The 21,067-nt window shown below is 35.7% G+C and overlaps 1 protein-coding gene across 1 annotated transcript in view; it reads right to left on the minus strand.

Moving 5' to 3' along the window:
• Positions 1 to 21,067, minus strand: part of eIF2Bepsilon (eukaryotic translation initiation factor 2B subunit epsilon) — a 135,706-nt gene that overhangs the window by 64,598 nt on the left and 50,041 nt on the right. Inside the window, exons 6-8 of the mRNA XM_090394353.1 lie at positions 19,645 to 19,730; positions 14,955 to 15,074; positions 8,103 to 8,203 (exon numbers count right to left, since the gene is read on the minus strand). Of these exons, the coding sequence (XP_090250479.1) occupies positions 8,103 to 8,203; positions 14,955 to 15,074; positions 19,645 to 19,730 (307 nt within the window). The remainder of the gene's footprint in view (positions 1 to 8,102; positions 8,204 to 14,954; positions 15,075 to 19,644; positions 19,731 to 21,067) is intronic.

The raw sequence follows: 21,067 nt of genomic DNA on the forward strand, positions 1-21,067 counted from the left end.
GTGGTATTACAAGAACAGTTTAAAAAAAATATACAAGCTAGAATACTAACAATAGATCGTTGAAATTAGAACATGCCGCGTGATGTTATATCACTAAGTATGAAACGAAATATTTTGAAGTAGAAACATGATTGAATTTGCTATTAAAAAAAAAAAAAAAAAAAAAAAAAAAAAAAAAAAAAAAAAAATTAATGAGTAATCTTGATTAGGCTTTCCCAGATTTTTGATATAGATATGCAGTCATTACGATTCAGGTTGGGATGATGGAGCAAGGCCTCCACGCTTTCCTTGAACAAACGTTCGAACCTGTAACGGGATCTATGTAAGAGGCGCGTCTTGGACCAAAGGATGCTGTGGTCAGTTTCAATCCCGTGTTGAGCCAAACCAGACTTTTCAGGTTTATTGTGAAGAATGGATGATTGATGTTCTTGGATTCTTTTTTCAAGAGAACGTCCAGTCTGTCCAAAGTAAGAGAGATCACAGTTGCAAGGAATTTGATAAACTCCAGGAAGAGATAAAGTTGAGCGTTTGTCTTTAGGAGAAGGAAAATGAGAAGACAATTTGTTAATAGGAGAATACGTAGCTGTTAAATCGTATTTCTTCAAAATTCTTGCGATAGGTTCTGAAATACCGGAGATATAAGGAATAGGTACTCGACGTATTGAATCTTTGTTGTTTTGTGGAGGATTATAAGATGTAAGAAGACGTTGAATACTTTTTTCAGAAAAGCCATTGAGTTTCATGTGTTGCTGGATAGTAGAAAGTTCTTTCTGTAGATAATCAAAAGTAGAACAATTAGTTTTGGCTCTTTTGATGAGACATTTTATAATTCCTGTTTTATGACATGGATGATGGGCTGATTCTTTCAGAATATAACGACCTGTGAATGTTGGTTTCCTGTATACTGTAGTTGTAAGAATATTTGAAGATGATCAGATGAGGAGAACGTCTAAAACTGGTTGTTTTCTTCTAATTCCATAGTAAACTTTATGCGATGATGTAAGGAATTAATACTGTTTAAAAAGGAAGATAAAGTGTTTTTACTGTGAGGCCAAATAGCAAATATGTCATCTATATATCTTACCCAAAAAGATGGTAGAGGGAAACTAGATGTGAAGAGGACTTTTTCTAAATGTTCTAAATAAAAGTTGGCTAAAGCTGGAGAAAGAGGACTTCCCATGGCTGTTCCTTCTACTTGGCTATAAAATTTGTTTTGACATATGAAATAACCAGAATGTATAACGAAATCGAATAGTTTTATAATATCTTGAGGAAAGATGTCAGCAAGTAGTTTTAAAGTTTCCTTAAGAGGTACATTGGTGTATAAAGATTCTATATCAAAACTAACCATAAGATCTGTAGGTTGTAATGAGACATCTTTTAATTTTTCTAAGAAATCTGAGGAGTTTTTTAAAAAAGAACTCGAGTTGCCAATGTAAGATTTCAGTAATTTAGCTAGATATTTGGCTATACGGTAAGTAGGAGAATCAATGCAATCTACTATTGGACGAAGAGGATAGTCAATCTTATGGATTTTTGGAAGGCCATAAAATCTAGGAGGTCTTGCAAAATGAGTTTTAAGTCTTTCAATTGCGTCTTTATCCAAACTGATGACTTCATCAAGGAGAGAATTTAATTTCTTTAGTTGTCTGTAGGTTGGATTATAATCAATTTCTTGATATGTGGAGCGATCTCGAAGCAAAAGAGAAAGTTTTCTTCTGTAATTTACTGAGTCCATAACTACTGTTGCTTTTCCCTTGTCAGCTTTAGTGATAATGAGGTGATTATTTTTTTTCTCAAGGACTGTAAAGATTTCATTTCAGAAGGAGATATGTTAGAAGGAGGAAGTTTAGCCTTAAGTAGAGAAGAAGCGACTTCTAGGCGAAGAGCATAATCCTCCACAAAACAACAAAGATTCAATACGTCGAGTACCTATTCCTTATATCTCCGGTATTTCAGAACCTATCGCAAGAATTTTGAAGAAATATGATTTAACAGCTACGTATTCTCCTATTAACAAATTGTCTTCTCATTTTCCTTCTCCTAAAGACAAACGCTCAACTTTATCTCTTCCTGGAGTTTATCAAATTCCTTGCAACTGTGATCTCTCTTACTTTGGACAGACTGGACGTTCTCTTGAAAAAAGAATCCAAGAACATCAATCATCCATTCTTCACAATAAACCTGAAAAGTCTGGTTTGGCTCAACACGGGATTGAAACTGACCACAGCATCCTTTGGTCCAAGACGCGCCTCTTACATAGATCCCGTTACAGGTTCGAACGTTTGTTCAAGGAAAGCGTGGAGGCCTTGCTCCATCATCCCAACCTGAATCGTAATGACTGCATATCTATATCAAAAATCTGGGAAAGCCTAATCAAGATTACTCATTAATTTTTTTTTTTTTTTTTTTTTTTTTTTTTTTTTTTTTTTTTTAATAGCAAATTCAATCATGTTTCTACTTCAAAATATTTCGTTTCATACTTAGTGATATAACATCACGCGGCATGTTCTAATTTCAACGATCTATTGTTAGTATTCTAGCTTGTATATTTTTTTTAAACTGTTCTTGTAATACCACCGACGATGGTCTGCTATTTCCAGACCGAAATATTTGGTTAAATAAATATCTTTCTTGTGATTACGTGATTATATCATTCAGTACATACCTTGACATGGCACTTCCTCTAGTTCCTTTGAAGGAAGATACCTGCATGCGTCCTCACATCACTATCTTGCACAGAAAGTGGGTATCATCTCAACTCTAGCACATCGTACAAGATCTATACTATCAGATGATGAAGAGCTAAAAAATGAACTACAACATCTACAAAGAACCTTCACAAGTAATGGCTACTCGTCGAAAACTATTAATAAGCATCTATACCGTCGCCATCAAAACAACTCAAAAACACAAGACAACCCCAAAAATGATATCTCCTTACCATACATCGGCTCGCTCTCTACGAAACTAAGAAGAATTTTACGAAAGTCATCATCATCATCATCAAATTCCTGTCATGTACCCTCAAGGGGTGTACAGGATATGATAGTACTACATGAAAAAATTACATCATTACTAACTGCTTATCTACAATTTTCCTCCAAATCAGTCTGTTACTTGTCAAAACTCCAACATTATCAGATCTTATATTTGTATCATCTAAAGCACTTTGTACCATATCAATCCAACTATATCTTGGTCTTCCTCTGGGTTGTTTTCCTGCCAACCTGACAGAGAACACTTGTTTTGCTAATCTTTCCTCTCCCATTCTATTTAAGTGACCATACCACCTGAGATTAGCTCTGCTAACACATTCCTGGATGCTGAAAATGTCAAATTCTTTCCTAATATCCTCGTTTTTAATATTGCCATTGATGCCATCTGTTCATGCCTCTAATCTTTCTCAGGACTCTCATATCTGCAGTCGCTAGTCTTTGGTCAAGTGTTTTACTTCTGACCCAGCTCTCAGATCCATAAGTTAAAACTGGTTTGAACACTGTCTTGTATACAGCTAATTCAGTGTTCCGACTAATTTCTCTCTTATTCCATATGAATTTATTCAATTGACTTCCCACCATACCAGCTTTGCTGATTCTGTTGTCTGTTTCTATATTTAATTTGCCATCTTCAGTAAAAATCGTGCCTAAGTACTTGAAATGTTTCACTTGTTCCACAGGTTCTCCATTCACAACACAGTTGACATTTTCAATGATTCTGCCTATTTTCATTGTCTTTGTCTTTTTATTGCTAACCTTCATACCATATCTATTACAACAGTTATTCAATTTAGTCAGAGAATCTTGCAGAGTTGTAGTGGATTTATTTAGAATTATAACATCGTCTGCATAAAGTGAAGAGCTGACATTAACATCTTTAATTTTGATATCATGTTTAATACCACTTTCCTTCATACTGTGATCCATATAGATAACGAATAACAGAGGGGATAATGTACATCCTTGTCTCACACCAGATTTAACATTAAACCATCTTCCTGTACTTCCTTCAATTCGAACTGCTGACTTACAACTCAAAAAAATACTAAGTATTGCTTGATATAATGCCCCATCGACACCATATAACTGTAGCGTATTGAATAGCTTCTCTCTTGGCACCTTATCATAAGCCTTTTCCAAATCGATAAAACTTAAATAAAGATCTTTGTTATCTTCGCATGCTTTCTCGACTATTTGTCGTAAAGTGAAGATCTGATCCTGACAGCCTCTATTTGGCCGGAATCCAGCTTGTTCTTCACCAAGCTTTTCTTCCACAATTTTTCTCAATCGTTTCTGAAGTATACTTGCATAGATCTTGCCAGGAACACTCAGTAGAGAAATACCTATGTAATTCTCACATTCAGTTTTATTTCCCTTTTTATATATGGGTACTATGAGAGCTCAACTCCAATCATCAGGAATTCATCTCTCTGTCCAGGCTTTCTGAACTATGCAGTGCAGCCACTGTAAGATTTTTATACCACCATACTTCAGCATTTCTGGTCGAATATCATCTATTCCTGCTGCCTTTCCACATTTCAAGCCTTTGATGGCTTTTTCTACTTCAAGTATGGATATGTATTCCTGACTGCATGCCTGGTCAGTGATTTTTACCACTGTGCTGTCATCACTGCTTGTTTCATTTAGCAGTTTTTCAAAGTAATTATTCCATACTTCAAGGATATCTTTTTCTTCTGTTTTCATGTAACCTTTATCATCTCTAATTCCTTTTACAGCCATCTTTCCTCCATTCCTAAGCTTCTTCAACAACCTCCAGAATATTTTGCCACCTTCTTGATATTTATTTTCTATATTCTTGCCAAAGGCCTCCCATGACTTTTGTTTAGCTAGTTTTATACAGTGTTCATCTTGCATTTGTCTCTGTATTCTCTAAGAGCACAAGCTGACTTATTTACCAGGAACTTTTGATATGCTTTCTTCTTTTCCTTCACTGCCTCTTTAACTTCCTGTGTCCACCACGGAGTTCTAATTTTTCTATCCTTGCAGACAACTTCACCACATGCCTCTCTAGCTGAATCAATCAGGGCTTTCTTCAAGTATTGCCACTGAATCTCCAAGGTTTGATTCTTGTTCTCAAACTCTTTCATTTTTTCTTCAATAATCTTTGTGTATTTTAATCTACAGTTCGCATCTGAGAGCTGCTCAACTTTTATTTGCTTTAAAACTTTCTTACATGTTATTCTTTTCAATATCAAATTCAATTTTATCCTGCTCAAGACTAAACAGTGATCACGTCCAATTTCAAATCATCTGTACACTCTGGTGTCCTGCACCAGGGGGAAAACATCACTATCAACAATAACATAGTCAATGAGACTTTTCTTATTCCTTGCCTCTTCTCTCCATGTGAATTTGTGCTCATTTTTATGTTGGAACATGGTGTTAGTAATAACTAGTCCATGTCCTGAGCAGAAATCCAACAGATATTTGCCATTATTATTAGCTTTGCTCTTTTCTCCAAATTTTCCCAATATATTTCTGTATGTCTCACATTCATTTCCTACTCTGCTATTTAGATCCCCAACAAGGACCAACTTTTCCTTTTTCATTGTGTCAGTTGCTTTTTCTAAAGCTTCAAAAAATTCCTCCACTTCTACCTTAGTAGAACCTTCTGTGGGACCATAGGCACAAATAAGTCTCATTGTCCAGTTTCCCATTCTCATATTTGCCCACATTACTCTACTTGAGACTGACTGCCATTCAAGATTAGCCTCATATTTTGTATTGAATACTATGGCTACAGCTTCTTTTCCTTGATTGAAATTTTCTGAATATAACATTTTGTATTTATTGCTCAGAAAGATCTCACCAGTTTTTGTCTTTTTTGTTTCAGTCACCCCTATTATGTCAATCTGGTACTTATCTAATTCCTCAGCTAGCTCCATTTCTTTGCCATTCAGGCTTCTTATGTTGACAGTACTGATCTTTAACTCTGGTGATTGAGTTGGGGTGTGTTTTCAGATTTGTTCCAGTAGCTGACTTTTCGCTGTTTGCCCTGGTTTCCTGGCAAAAACAACGGGAGCCTTGTTTAACCGGCTCCCGTTGTTTTTGCTAGGCATGAAATTTTGTCAAGTTGTACTATCATTTTTTATTTTGGTTTAACCAATACAATTTGTTCAGCTAAATCCCAAATTGCCAACCCCTCCTCGTTCGTTCAGTATCCAAGTAGATATCTAACAGGGTGCACCACGAGAAGGTGAGGATTGAACATTAGGTCAGAAGCCCTGGTCGGTTCTCCACATTCCTTTAAAGGCTATGTGGAGGTCTCCTCTCAGTTATACAGCTTTGACCCTTAAGCACCTTTACGAAAGTTCGACATAAAAACCTGCTTCTCTACTCTTCCTACACTACGATTGACTTTAAGCAAATATAAACAAGCTCACAACCATCTACAATTCCCAGGAGTGTACAAAATAGTGCGTGACTGTGGGAAACAATACTATGGCCAAACTGAAAAATCCATCCTCCTATGTCTGGAAGAACACCAGAGGGACATTGCCTACAAAAGAACTACAGCAAGTGCCCTGTTATGTACTGTTTTCAGTAAACACAAATGATGAAGGCCATCAACATGAGATAAACTGGACAATAACTTCAAACCTTCATATATGCCATGACGAGGTGGAGCACTGCATTGTCGAGTCTAAGGAAATTGTTATGGACCCTCATCATATAAATAATAACCTTAGTTATAATCTACCGGACTCTTTCAGCTCTGTTATCCGATATTGGCACACTCGTGAAATTAGACGCACGAAGATGCCAAACAATAGAAGTTCAACACAACTGTAGCTATAGTTCAAAGCTAACTGAATTTTATAATAGTCATTTTTATAGTGATACGATGTTTCTTATAGTGTTTTTTACTTGCTTTCTATGTTCCCACGCCTGAAGAAGTCAGACAATCCTATGAAAGATGTTGCGTTTTGAATAAATTTAATTGTTATTCTAGTTCTCGGTTCTAAGTCAGTATATATAAATATGAATATATATATATATATATATATATATATATATATACTCCAGCTGAATACCAACCCAATACACAGTTTTGTTGATGACAACATATTGCACTCCTCTTCCTTTTCATTACATAGACTTTTCAATACTTGTATCACCAAATCAATCTCTTCTGATCTAATTCCGATCTGCAAACTATTCTTCAATAAAGTCTGGATAACATCAGTTTCAACACCAGCTAAATACACCTCACCTTATTTCCTACAACAAACCCTATATTTCCAGTCTTACTTTTGATAACATCCAAATTTTTATACATGATGAGATTTATCTTCTTTGGATTATTCTGACTTCAAGTCTCTCTTGGCATAAACATTACTTATTGCCTCCTCCAACCACTGAATACTGTTTGCACAATATTCAGTCATTGGACTGATTGCTCTACTCAATACAGAAAAGGGCAACGACTAATTAATGATCCCTCTCTCACCAATTCACTTTGCTCACTTTCAACATAGATGTTCGGTTTTTGTTAACAGCATCTTTTACAAATATTTCTATGGCCATTATTCATCTGAATTGGCATCAATAATTTTCTTACTCTGTTACATCATTGCAATGCACGCAGCAACTATTCAACACTGCTTCAGAATTCAACTCCAAAACCTACAGAGGAAATTCCTCCTATTCTTCATTCATCCCTTCTACTGCTACTGCTCTCTCTCTCTCTCTCTCTGGAACAGACTCCCATCTTATGTTTCCCAAAGAATACAATCCACAGCTCTTCAAATCAAATGTGAAATATTAATTGGATCTATTTAATCTTATTAGATTAATGATCTGTTTTACCTTTTTACATCAATTTTTAAGTGATTTGGCTGGATGTCATTTGTATCCTCCAATTCATAATGTATACTGTTTGGATACACAATCAGTTAAAAATAATGATTTTTACTTATGACTGGTACTACTATTATTACATGACACTTGCACTTAGTACATATTTAAGTCAGAGATTCCTGAATTTAAAAACAGAAAAAAGACGTAATGAAAAAACTGAAATATCTATAAATATGGGAAAACTGACAGACACGGTATTTAAATACCAATATACTGACTTACCTATGGTACAATTATTCCCTATAACAGAATTCACAATGTAGGTATCAGAACCTACTTTTGTTCCTTCTCCAACTATCACATTCTGTTCAAGAACACATCGTCTGCAAAGAGATGACAAATTTTCATTAACTAGTACATATTCATACGATTTCATATGAAAAGGAAACTAGATTTTATTAAATACTCCTATAGATTTAATAAAATTAATTGTATTATGTTCACCACCATATTCCTATTAAATGCCTGAATCTCTTTGCAACATGAAACCACCATGAATCATATTATCATATTTGCTTGGAAAACGCTGCATCACTGCTCACAGAACATTTGGGAATTTGCCCAAAGATGGCTGTTAATATCTTTAACCTGGGGGGGGGGTAGATATACAGTCCTTAGGGAGGCAGTTGAATGTATGAATGAATATAATATGCCCGAGCAAATAAGGACAACAAATCAGAGTGGGATAGTTAATATAAGGCATCAAGGTAGGGTTGGGGCTAATGGGGGTCTTAAATTCATGTACACTAATGCTAGGAGTATTAGGAACAAGAAGGAAGAGTTTTTGGCCATGGTTGGCACTTCCAGACCACAGGTTATTGGTATTAGTGAATCATGGCTGACTGTAGATGATATAGCTAGTGGGATTGAATGTGATGGGTATAGTGTGTTCAGGAATGACAGGGAGAATAAAATGAGGGGAGGAGTATTGTTGATGATAGCTGATGAGATACAGCCAAGGAGAATAGAAGTTGAATTGCAGGATAGAGAAAAGAGCACATTTGAGGCCATTTGGTGTGAGATTGTGGCTAGCAGAACTAAATATACAATTGGGTGCTGCTATAGACCAGGTGATGGAAAAGATGGTGGTGACAGTATCATAATCATCAAATTCCTGTCATGTACCCTCAAGGGGTGTACAGGATATGATAGTACTACAAGAAAAAAATTACATCATTATTAATTTCCTATCTATAATTTTCCTCCAAATCAGTCTGTTACTTGTCAAGACTCCAACATTATCAGATCTTATATTTCTATCGTCTAAAGCACTTTGTACCGTATAAATCCACCTATATCTTGGTCTTCCTCTGGGTCATTTTGCTGCCAACCTGGCAGAGAACACTTGTTTTGCTAATCTTTCCTCGCCCATTCTGTTTAAGTGACCATACCACCTGAGATTAGCTCTGCTAACACATTCCTGGATGATGACAATGCCAAGTTCTTTCCTAATATCCTCGTTTTTAATATGATATTGCCATTGATGCCATCTGTTCACGCCTATAATCTTTCTCAGGACTCTCATATCTGTGGTCTCTAGTCTTTGGTCAAGTGTTTTACTTCTGACCTAGCTCTCAGATCCATAAGTTAAAACTGGTTTGAACACTGTCTTGTATACAGCGAATTTAGTGTTCCGACTAAATTCTCTCTTATTCCATATGAATTTATTCAATTGACTTCCCACCATACCAGCTTTGCTGATTCTGTTGTCTATTTCTATATTTAATTTGCCATCTTCAGTAAAAATCGTGCCTAAATAGCTGAAATGTTTTACTTGTTCCACAGGTTCTCCATTCACAACACAGTTGATATTTTCAATGATTCTGCCTATTTTCATTGTCTTTGTCTTTTTATTGCTGACCTTCATACCATATCTATTACAACACCTATTCAATTTAGTCAGAGAATCTTGCAGACTTGTAGCAGATTTATTTAGAAGTATAACATCGTCTGCATAAAGCAAAGAGCTGACATTAACATCTCCAATTTTGATATCATGTTTAATACCACTTTCCTTCATAATGTGATCCATATAGATAATGAATAACAGACGGGATAATGTACATCCTTGTCTCACACCAGATTTAACATTAAACCATCTTCCTGTGCTTCCTTCAATTCTAACTGCTGATTTACAACTCAAATAAAGACTAAGTATTGCTTGATATAATGCCCCATTGACACCATATAACTGCAGCATATTGAATAGCTTCTCTCTTGGCACCTTGTCATATGCCTTTTCCAAATCGACAAAACTTAAATACAGATCTTTGTTATATTCCTATGCTTTCTCGACACTATTTGTCGTAAAGTGAAGATCTGATCCTGACAGTCTCTATTTGGCCTGAATCCAGGTTGTTCTTCACCAAGCTTTTCTTCCATCGTTCTTCTCAACCGTTTCTCAAGTATACTTGCATAGATCTTGCCAGGAACACTCAGTAGGGAAATACCTCTGTAATTCTCACATGCAGTTTTATTTCCCTTTTTATATATCGGTACTATGAAAGCTGATGACAGTATGCACAAGCAAATAGAAGAAATGAGTGGAAGGAGGGTAATTATTATGGGAGATTTCAACCATGGTCCCGTTGATTGGAGTGAGGAGAGGACACACGGGAGGAAGGAATTGGATTTTATGCGGTTATTAAGGGATAACTATCTGTGACAGCATGTAATGGAAAATACTAGGGGTCAGAGAGTGCTTGACCTAGTAATTATATCTGAGGATTTGGCTGTAATAAATATGACCACATTGCCACCAATTGGTGAGAGTGATCATAGGGGAGGTGGCTAAAGGTGTGGAATTTTCAAAAGAAAATTCGGAAAAGTATGACAAGCTTAGGAGTTTGATTGGTTCAGTGCCATGGCATGTACAACTGCAAGGACTAGAAGTTGATAGTGCATGGGAGGCAGTTAAGAAGTGTTTGCATGAAGCAATGGCTGACTGTATACCTAGAGTCCGAATAATAAATCAAGTAGGGGTTAAATGGATGAATAACACCATTAAGCTTGAGCTGCAAAAAAAGAAACAACTATGGAGGGAATTTAAGGAGAAAGGTGACTGGCAGGCACATGAACGGTATAAAGCGCAAGCCAGAAGAGTAACGAGTGTGGTAAGAAAAGCAAAAAAGGATTACGAAAGAACATTGGCCATGCAGGCTAAAGAGAATCCTAAACAGTTTTTTAGATATGTAGCAAGTAAAAGGAAAAATGTACATGGCATAATGATTTTAAAGAATGCCGATGGTAGGGAGGTAACTGAATCAGTTGATATAGTTGAGTTACTGAGTGAGCACTTTGCAAATATATATCATCCAGGTGGTGACATTGCACAAACGAATAAACCAGTAGATTATACGGGAATTGTGGTGAATGAAGTGGAGGTGAGTAGTCTATTGCATAACCTCAATGTCAATACATCCATGGGATTGGATGGTATACCAGCTCGTGCTGTACGAGAAGCAGCTAAAGAATTGTCAGTACCCTTGACCATTTTGTTTAATTTGAGTCTCGGGTCTGGGTTAGTCCTGAGGGGGTGGAAAGAGGGGAAAATAGTTCCACTGCATAAAGGTGGTTCCAAGACTGATGTTGTAAATTACCGACCGATTAGCATATCAGGAATCATTGTCAAGGTCTTAGAGAAATTAGTCAAGAAAAGAATACAGGATTGGATAGATGAAAATGGGATATTGTATGGGGGACAACATGATTTTGTGAAGGGTAGATCATGCCTCAGTAACTTGCTCACGTTTCATAACACAGTCGCTGCTGAACTGGATAAGGTAATGGGTTTACAGTGATACTACTGGACCTTGCCAGGGCCTTTGACAAGATACCACATGGAACCCTAATCAGTAAACTGGAGCAGATAGGGGATAGATATAGGGTTGGTGAGATGGATAGGAGGGTGGTCGAAGGAGAGATACCAGAGAGTGGTTTATGCAGGAGTGGAGTCTAAAAGACGGCTTGTGACTAGTGGTGTGCCACAGGGCTCTGTTCTTGGACCACTGCTTTTCAATTTGTTCATCAATAATATAGGAAAGGATTTGAGAGGAAGTGTTCACTTGTTTGCTGATGATGCAAAGTTGGGTAGAGCAATTGTGAGTGCACAGGATGTCAAAATTTTACAGGATGATTTGGATAGTTTGGAGGACTGGGCTAGGAAAAATGGATGTCAATTTAATGTGGCAAAGTGTAAGGTTATGCACTTTGGGGTGAAAAGAATAGCAGCAGTATATTGCATTGGTGGAACCGTACTCCAGGAGATTGATGAGGCCAGGGATTTGGGAGTATTGGTGGATAGGGAATTGAAGTTTAGGGGGCACATTGCAAAAGTGATTAAATCAGTTCATCAAATCACTTGGCTTCTGAAAAATACTTTAACATGCAGAGACAAACAAGTTGTTGTTCCTCTGTATCGAGCCTTGATAAGACCCCATCTGGACTACTGTGCCCAGTTATGGACACCAGGGTTTCTTCGTGATGAGGAGGAAGTGGAGAGGATCCAGAGAAGAGTGACCAAGATGATAGAAGGTCTGTGGAATGAACCTTATGAGAATATGTTGAGGATTTGTGGGTTGCAGAGATTGGACGATAGCCGAAGGAGGGGTGATATGATTGAGACATTCAAATTACTGAAGTGTTTCTATAAGATTGATCCAGAAGATATTTTTGAAAACATGACTGGTGGTGGGAGGACTAGGGGCCATGCATGGAAACTGGCCAAGAGCGTGGTTGACAAGGGTGTTAGAGCTAGGTTTTTTACTTGGAGAGTGGTGAATGAGTGAAATAAGCTTCCAGAGTCTGTTGTGGGTGCTACGACCGTGTACTGTGTCAATGTCGAATAGTTGTTCTTGACATGATGTTAGGGCCTCCCTCGATGAGTCTGTCGACTCCTTGGAGTTGCCCGGAACAATAATAATAATAACAAGCTGTTATTATGGGCAGATGAGTAGTTCAGCTCAGCCTCATCTAGAAGGACATCAAGAGTATATTTTACTTCAAGAGACTGATAAGTCTGGTTAGACAGCACACCTTATCCACTAGACATAGTATTCACTGGAATAAAGCTAAAGTCTGGTGGGCTGTATTGTAAAAACTCGATTGTAGCTGAAATATTCCAAAGCACATTACATTGATTTTTTACTTAGGTCAAGTCCCATAAGAATGATGTAAAATTAAACCTTGTTTGTCTCTGTATATTTTGTACTAGATGTTTTTGTAAATAGCCCTTTGGAAATTAACTGTATATACTCCTTTAATAAGAATATGTTAGCGTGTTAAAAACAAAGGCAATGTTTTTTCCGCCGGAGCTGTATCTAATAGATCTACATGGTGGCATAAGAAAGGTTGTTTATAAACTTTGTGTGTATGAGAAAGGCTTATAAGCTCTGCATGTAAACACCTCCGAAATCAGTCAGAAAGGTTCAAACAATTTTCCAATAGTTGGCAAATTACAATCAACAGAAAGCTCGGAAGAGAACAAAGAGCTGACCGAACTTGAAACTTAAGATGAAAGAATCATGCCGAATTCTTCAGGGGTTACAAACTTCATGCGAGGTCTCAGAGAAGGCATAATAAAAAGGGACAGAGCCAAGCATATGGAGCTTCCCGGATCCAAAAGTAGCTAGAGAAAAGAGCTGCCTGGTTCCAGGCGTCGAGAGAAAAGACCCTCCTGGTTCCAGGCATCACCAGGGAGCTTCCCGCAGTTGCAGAGACAGAGCTTCAAATTGTTGAAAGGAGAAGTTCCAATCGCTGGAGAAAAGTTTCCAGTCCAGAGAGAGGGATCCTGGTGAGACAGTTGGTGGCAGTTCAAGTTAGTGGAAGTGGCAATTCGAGCTATTTCGAGACGGCAGACAAAAGCGGCAGTCGTCCAGGCATTTTCGGCGAGCCCAAGCTGAGGAGAAAAGGCAAGGCAAATTACCCGAAGCAACTTCGCTCGGAAGATTTTCTTTTTCGCCGTGGGAGAACAACCATTGCTTGAATATAATTTTGTATTTATTGCTCAGAAAGATCTCACCAGTTTTTGTCTTTTTTGTTTCAGTCACCCCTATAATGTCGATCTGGTACTTATCTAATTCCTCAGCTAGCTCCATTTCTTTACCATTCAGGCTTCTTATGTTGATAGTACCGATCTTTAATTCTGGTGATGTTGAGTTGCGATGTGCTTTCAGATTTGTTCCAGTAGCTGACTTTTTGCTGTTCGCCCTGGTTCCCTGGCGAAAACAACGGGGGGCCTTATTTAACAGGGTGATGCCCCAGTCGACATGAAATTTTATAATGTTGTACCATCATTTTGTATTTAGGTTTAAGCCAATAAGAATAAAATATGGTCAGCTAAATCCCAAATTGCCAGCCCATCCTCGTTCATTCAGTATCCAGGTAGATACCCAACAAGATGCTCAACAGGGTGGACCATGAGTAGGTGAGGATCGGACATTAGGTCAGAAGCCCTGGTTGGTTCTCCACATTCCCTTAACGGCTATGTGGAGGTCACCTCTCAGTTATACAGCTTTGACCCTTAAGCACCCCTATACTGTTAATACTGTAAATCACAGGGTTCATTAACAGGTGGGATGGATTAAATCTGATTTGTGTAAAACTTGTATTATGTAATAGTTTGTGGAATATAATTCTATTGTAAGTTGGAGTCTATGCATATAATAACAATAATATTTTTATAGTTTGTTATTCATAACAAATTTTACTTTAAATAACATGGTACATTAACTTATTATATATCTCAGCAGAATATATTTTCAAAAACATTAATAATTAAAAGCTACAGTCAGTAACAATGAGGTCTCTGAATGGAAAGAACTGGGACTGAATCAATCTCTTCCTGGCTGTAAAGAAACTTCATAAGGGCTTGCTAAAACAGATAAGCTAGCTAGAGGATACACATTGATAGAGAGTACAATTATGCATACAGGATTAACTATCCTATTACATATTGCTTTAACTATGTTTCTATTATGCCAAGTTAAATGGTCATGACAGGCCAATTAATATTATGAGATTATTAATTATCATTACAAGAATAAATTATACAAGTCAATAATAGCTATAACTCACCCAGCGAGTACAACATCTTTGTGCTTGTAGATATTATGCCTAAGATGAATGTATTGTATCCCATCTACAGACAGTATGTCAGGAACAATTGGAAAGGTCCACCTTCTCATAATATCTTGACTGAAAATAAATAATACAGACCATTAAAAAAAAAAAAAAAAAACATGAAAGACTTTCACTTTTTCATGTATCCTATTTTTTTTTGTTTACATATTTTTAATATAGGTGATTGTGTAGCCCTATGGAAAAAGAATTTGCATCCATTTCGAAAGGATAAGGAGTTTGATTTTCCTCCCTTAAACTCAAGTTTAAACCTCACATCTCAAAAAAATTGACCAGAACTAACACTGTCACAGATAATAACACTAGTGTTAGGGTTTAAAGCCATGAAATAGCTGCAGTTGTTTGCGGTTCTCTCTCAAACCCTTCTCTGAAAGCTTTGATTCATTGATAGTTTGGCCTCACAATCAGTGAAAGCTTGGGAGATGAAATCTAACCAAATAGCATTTGTTTGCTACAAGCTCTTCTGCCTTTTGTGTGCATGAAAAATATTTAAAAAAAAAAAAAAATGAAGACTGGCAGCCTACCCATCTTCAAAAAGTTAGGACTAAAGGAGCTTTTCCTACTTTTGGGAATTAAAGGTGGGAGGATTCATTTATTTCTTTTTTATTTTTATCATCCATTTCACAAAACTGTGTTCCAGAAGATTTTTTTTAAATATATTAATACCACATGAATGATTGCAGAAGCTATAGTACAGTAGTAATATATGTGAACTACATCCTGGATGAAGAAAATTCTATTAGTACCCTTGTTGAATAGATACAGTTATAATCCTTTAATGCTCTGAATTCTGTGTAAATCTATTCTCTGGTTCTCCAATGAGAACCAGAGAATAGAGTTAGATGAAAAAAAAAAAAAACAACAATAGCTTATCCACATAATGGGAACTGCATGAGTCTGTAAGAGAGAAGGTCAGCAATTAGCTGATCAGCTTTCTTCTGGATATCATCAGATATCCAGAGCAGATTTATGATCTCTATAAAAATTTAGCTTCAGTACAGAAGAAAAGTAATGTTTAGAGAGAAAAAAAAGAGCAAAGATTGAAGAAACATAGATTTTAGGTCTTTATGCCATGAAACAGTGAAAATGTTTGAAAACAAGAATCAAACCTTAAAGATGTGGCAAAATCTGAACAAAATGTTGATAGATTCAAGTCAAGGAAACATGCAAAGCTTACTGCAAGAAAAAATGGTGGACCTAAAAATTTAAACAGGCAGTCTTGGAAAAGAAGAAAAAACAAGTTTACAGTAAGTAAGTCAGCAAGGGTATTCAGAATATAGAGAAAGACTACAGCAAGAGAAAATGTAACAAAATTATGTGAAAAAGCTAAACAAAAGATGACTTTTCAAGACAATTATTTATGTGCTTTGTTTACCCTTGTTTATGTCTATTTGCCAAGAAAAACTGAGGAACAATAAACTGTCTATTTAATTTGGCTATCCATTCCTGCAATTAACTTGATTTTTTTTCAAAATGTCACTTGTATTCCCTTGGCTTCTAAGCACCTCAAATCAAATTAACAGCGAAAGAAGTGGCAGAAAATATTAAAGAGTACTGAAATCAGGGATTTAAAAAGTCATCAGAAGCCTGACATGTGAAAAAACAACTGGTGTAGATATTCAGCCAGAAATGCACAAACATGGAATGTAAAAGTTTTATATTGGCTACCCTGCATGCTGCTCAGAAGATATTAAATTCCAGTTGATTAGAATAAAGCCTATTTACAAACAGAGAAGTAGAGTCAAATATGAGATTTCCAGATAAGATTTATGTAAACATAAGTGAGAAGAATATAAGAAAAATTGTGGAAAGAAGACGGTGGTGATCCTTCCACAAGAAGATTCTCATAATCCTCTGTTCTGGCCAAACAGAGGTCATCAGGATCAGATTTTGACTTTATGACAAACATGCAAAAAATCATGGAAATATATCAAAGATTTGTACTTTTGTAGATATGGAAAAAGTGCTTAAGATAAGAAAAGTTGTTCAAAATGTTAGTTATATGGTATGTGGAACATTATCCAGAGAACATATAGATACACTTAAGCTTGGTAGTTAGTATTAAATGAAGTACTTTTAAAAAGATAGTTTGACATAAAATCAGATGCAAGAGGGCACTGCAATTTCCAATGCAACTCATCACCTATATGGATCATATTATAAAGTGACATTAGCCATGCCAAAATCAGAGATATTCAACTCAGCCCTTTATTTTATGAAGACACAGAAAACAACTATATTCTCAACAGAGAACCTATACAAGTTTGATCAGCCTTGGTAGCTCAGTGGTTAGCTTATCTGAACTCCAACCAACAAGCAAAGGGTTTGAAAAGAAAATTTTCCTCTTATCTACAGTTTCTATTCTTTAATTGTTTATGCATTTAACCCAGGTCTAAGATACATAAGTTACAACTTGTTTGAATACTGCCTTGTATACAGCTACTATAGTATTTTGATTAACTTTTCTTTTTCCATATTTAATTTACCATCTTCACTAAAAATTATGAACTAAATAGCAGAAATGTTTGATTTATTCAGTAAGTTTCATTTGGAATGCAGCTGATGTTTTTGAATGTTCCTGCCTATTTTCATAGTTTTGTCTTTTATTACTAATTTTCATATAAAGTTTGTTACAGAAATTTATTTAGCTTAGTTAAGTACATACTTAGGTTGAAATTATTAAGAGTATAATCTTCTGCATAAAGTAAAGGGCTAAGATTAAAAGCTCCAATTCCAATATCAGGCCTAATGCCACTTTCCTTCATAATGTGATTCACATAGATTATGCTTATCAGTGAAAACAGTGTACATCCTCATCTCATATCTCATTTAAAACACCAACCCCATTCTTCTATATTTCCTTCAATTCTAACTTCTGACTTGCAACTTAAATATAGATGAGGTACTGCACAATATAATGCACTATTTACACCATATAATTGAAGCATTTCAAACAGAATTTCTCTTGGCACCTTGTCGTGTACATTTTCCAGACCTAAAAAACTTAAATATAAATCCTTTTTCTATTCGAGTGTTTTCTCAACTACTTGTCTTAAAGTGAAAATTTGATCCTAACAACTCTATTTGGCCAGAAACTAGTTTGTTCTCCAAGTGTCTTTTCTCTTCTACAATTTTTCATAGCCGCTTCTCAAGTATGCTTACAGAAATCTTACCTGGAATACTTGGTAGGGAAATTCTTCTGCAATTCTCACATTGTTTCATTTCCCTTTTTATAGACAGATGTACTGTGCAAGTTCTACTTCAATCATCCAAAATTTCACCTTCTGACCATGCCTTTTAAAATATTTATACTTTTGCATTTGAGCATTTCTAGTCAAATATTACCTGCTCCAGTTGCCATTCCACATTTCAAGTTTTTGATTACTTTTTCTATTTTCAACCAATTTGTAACTTTGTTTCATTTAGTAATTTTTTTAAATTGCTCCAAGCATCTAGGATATCTATATTCAATTTTCATGTTGACAATCTTCATTATCACCCATGATGGGGTGACAGAAAACAGTACTCCTTTTTGTTTCCTGAATGTTGTTTGCTGCTATTGTGATAAACAAAAATTGATATCAAATTTTCAAATAGCCTCCAGAACATTTTGCCACCTTTCTGATATTTATCTTCTATATTCTTACTAAAATCTTCCCAATGACTTTTGTTTCACTACTTTTATAAACTACTGGCCAGCCTGGTTGGCCAAGTGGTTAGTGTACCTGCTCTCCAATCAACACGTTCTGGGTTCAAATCATGCCACGAGCATGGATATTTGTGATTGTCTTTTAGTGGAGGCCTGAAGTGGCTTGAAAAGGTCCTGTTTGGTCTCTACAGCAGTTTCTGGACTATGTAAAAATAAAGAAATAAATTACAAAAAAAGTGTAAAAATTGATATCTGAATAGGGAGAAAAAAAAAATCCTTAGCCCACCCATTACATGCCATATGTAATGTCCATGAATTTCCATGATGCCATTTTAACTTCCTGAGTCCACAATGGAGTTCTGATTTTCCTATTCCTTGCAGACAACTTTATCACCACATGCTTCTCTGGCTGAATCCATTAATGTTTTCTTCAGAGTCTACCAGTGAATCTCCAAAGTTTAATTATTATTTTCAAACTCTTTCTTTTTTTTTCCTCCCATAATATTTGTATATTTGAGTCTACAGTTAATTTCTGAAGGCTACTCCTCTTTCTTTTTAAAACTTTCTTACATATTTTTCTTTTCGACATGATATTCATTTTAATTGTGATTACTTCCTATTTCAAAAAAATACAAACTACCCTTATAAGACCAACATGTAAAAAATGATGTAGCACATGATATGTTGGGAAGAAATTTGAACATTTTGTTCTCAACACAACATATCACCTGTTACATTATTCTTGCATGCCAGTCTTATCAAATGCAGTTTCCATTAATGATAAATTGCAATACAACCATTTTAATCATCCTCTAATATTTCTAACAAAATAAAATCCATAATAAAATGTTTCAAACTTGTAATTTAAAATGAACAGTTATGTGAAACAGGATAATATAATTATTTTGATGTATTCAAATGGTAACTCATAGCTCATGAAGTTTTTCATATGCTTATTACTTCAGTGAAAATACTTACCTAACTACATCATACATATACAAATTGGAAATTCTAGCTGCATATCCTTTTTCCTCCACATGCAAATAAATTGTATTTCCCAGTATCTAAAGAATAAAAAAAAAATCATATTTTCATTGAATAAGTAGAATAATGTAATGGTTAAATTTTTCTAACTTTGCATGGTCACAAAATTTAAATCAAACAGTCTGCTATGCATATATCATTATTGTTTCCTGAATGTTGTTTGTTGCTATCGTATTAAACAAACTTGATATCAAACATCCAACTGTCAAAAAAGAGTTATCATATTCAGTTTGTGACCCACATTCTTTGTGTATACTATTTTTTCACCAAAAATTCGCCTGATCAAATACTGTACTTTATATGTACATTTTGTCTATGGCACTTAGAAACTAATTCACTTATCATTTCTTCATGACTAGGCTACTTGTATACAGAGGCTAATGACTTTTACGTTAATAATAATACACATCTGAAAGGTGCTTTTTTATTATGATATACTAAGGCAATTAATGTGAAGTCATTAGCTTCTATATACAAATGTACAAACTTTGTTTGATTACACTTGGATAAAGGATTAATAATGAATATAATTTCTTGATATTTTTAATTAAATTTATAACCAAATGAAAAAAACTTTCTACAACTTGCTCTAATCCAGAACATTTTAATGATAAGGTATCATGCCTTTTCACTACTTGTATATGGGATATCTAGGAGTTCTACATTCCTTTATAATAAGTTTAGTTTAATCCTTTATCCAAGTGTGAGCAAACAAAGTTTGCACCTGAAAGTATCTTCAGGACTGATCTAAGGTGGTGCAACACCAAGGCAACTCGTGGCAAAGATGGAGAAAGTTATCATCACCACTCCTATCTCATTATCTCCCATAATGCAAAGCGCATCTCTTTGCGGATATGTGTAATGCTATGCATTAAGGCAAGGGACACTACCCATACTGGTTTCGACCTTTATTGAGGTCTTGCCAAGCCCAGTAGTGGAGACACCAAGGCAGAAGCAATGAGAAGTCATCCCCACCTATAGGAGTTGCCAAAAGGTGTACAACCTTATTATTAAATTACTCCGGATTCAGAGAAAGATGTTGACAGTTTATTTTTCACTTGTTTAGACTAAAATAAGTTTAGTTTAATCCTTTATCCAGGTGTGAGCAAACAAAGTTTGCACCAGAAAGTATCTTCAGGACTGAGCTAAGGTGGTGCAACACCAAGGCAACTCGTGGCGAAGGTGGAGAAAGCTATCATCACTCCCATCTCGGTATCTCCCATAATGCCACAAGTTGCCTTGGTGTTGCACCACCTTAGCACAGTCCTGAAGATACTTTCAGGCACAAACTTTGTTTGCTCACACTTGGATAAAGGATTAAACTAAACTTATTATAGTCTAACCAAGTGAAAAATAA

Source organism: Typopeltis vanoorti, chromosome 6 (assembly GCF_054136105.1).
Source record: "Typopeltis vanoorti isolate ZY-2024b chromosome 6, IOZ_Tvanoo_1.0, whole genome shotgun sequence".
Classification (NCBI taxonomy): Eukaryota; Metazoa; Arthropoda; class Arachnida; order Uropygi; family Thelyphonidae; genus Typopeltis; species Typopeltis vanoorti.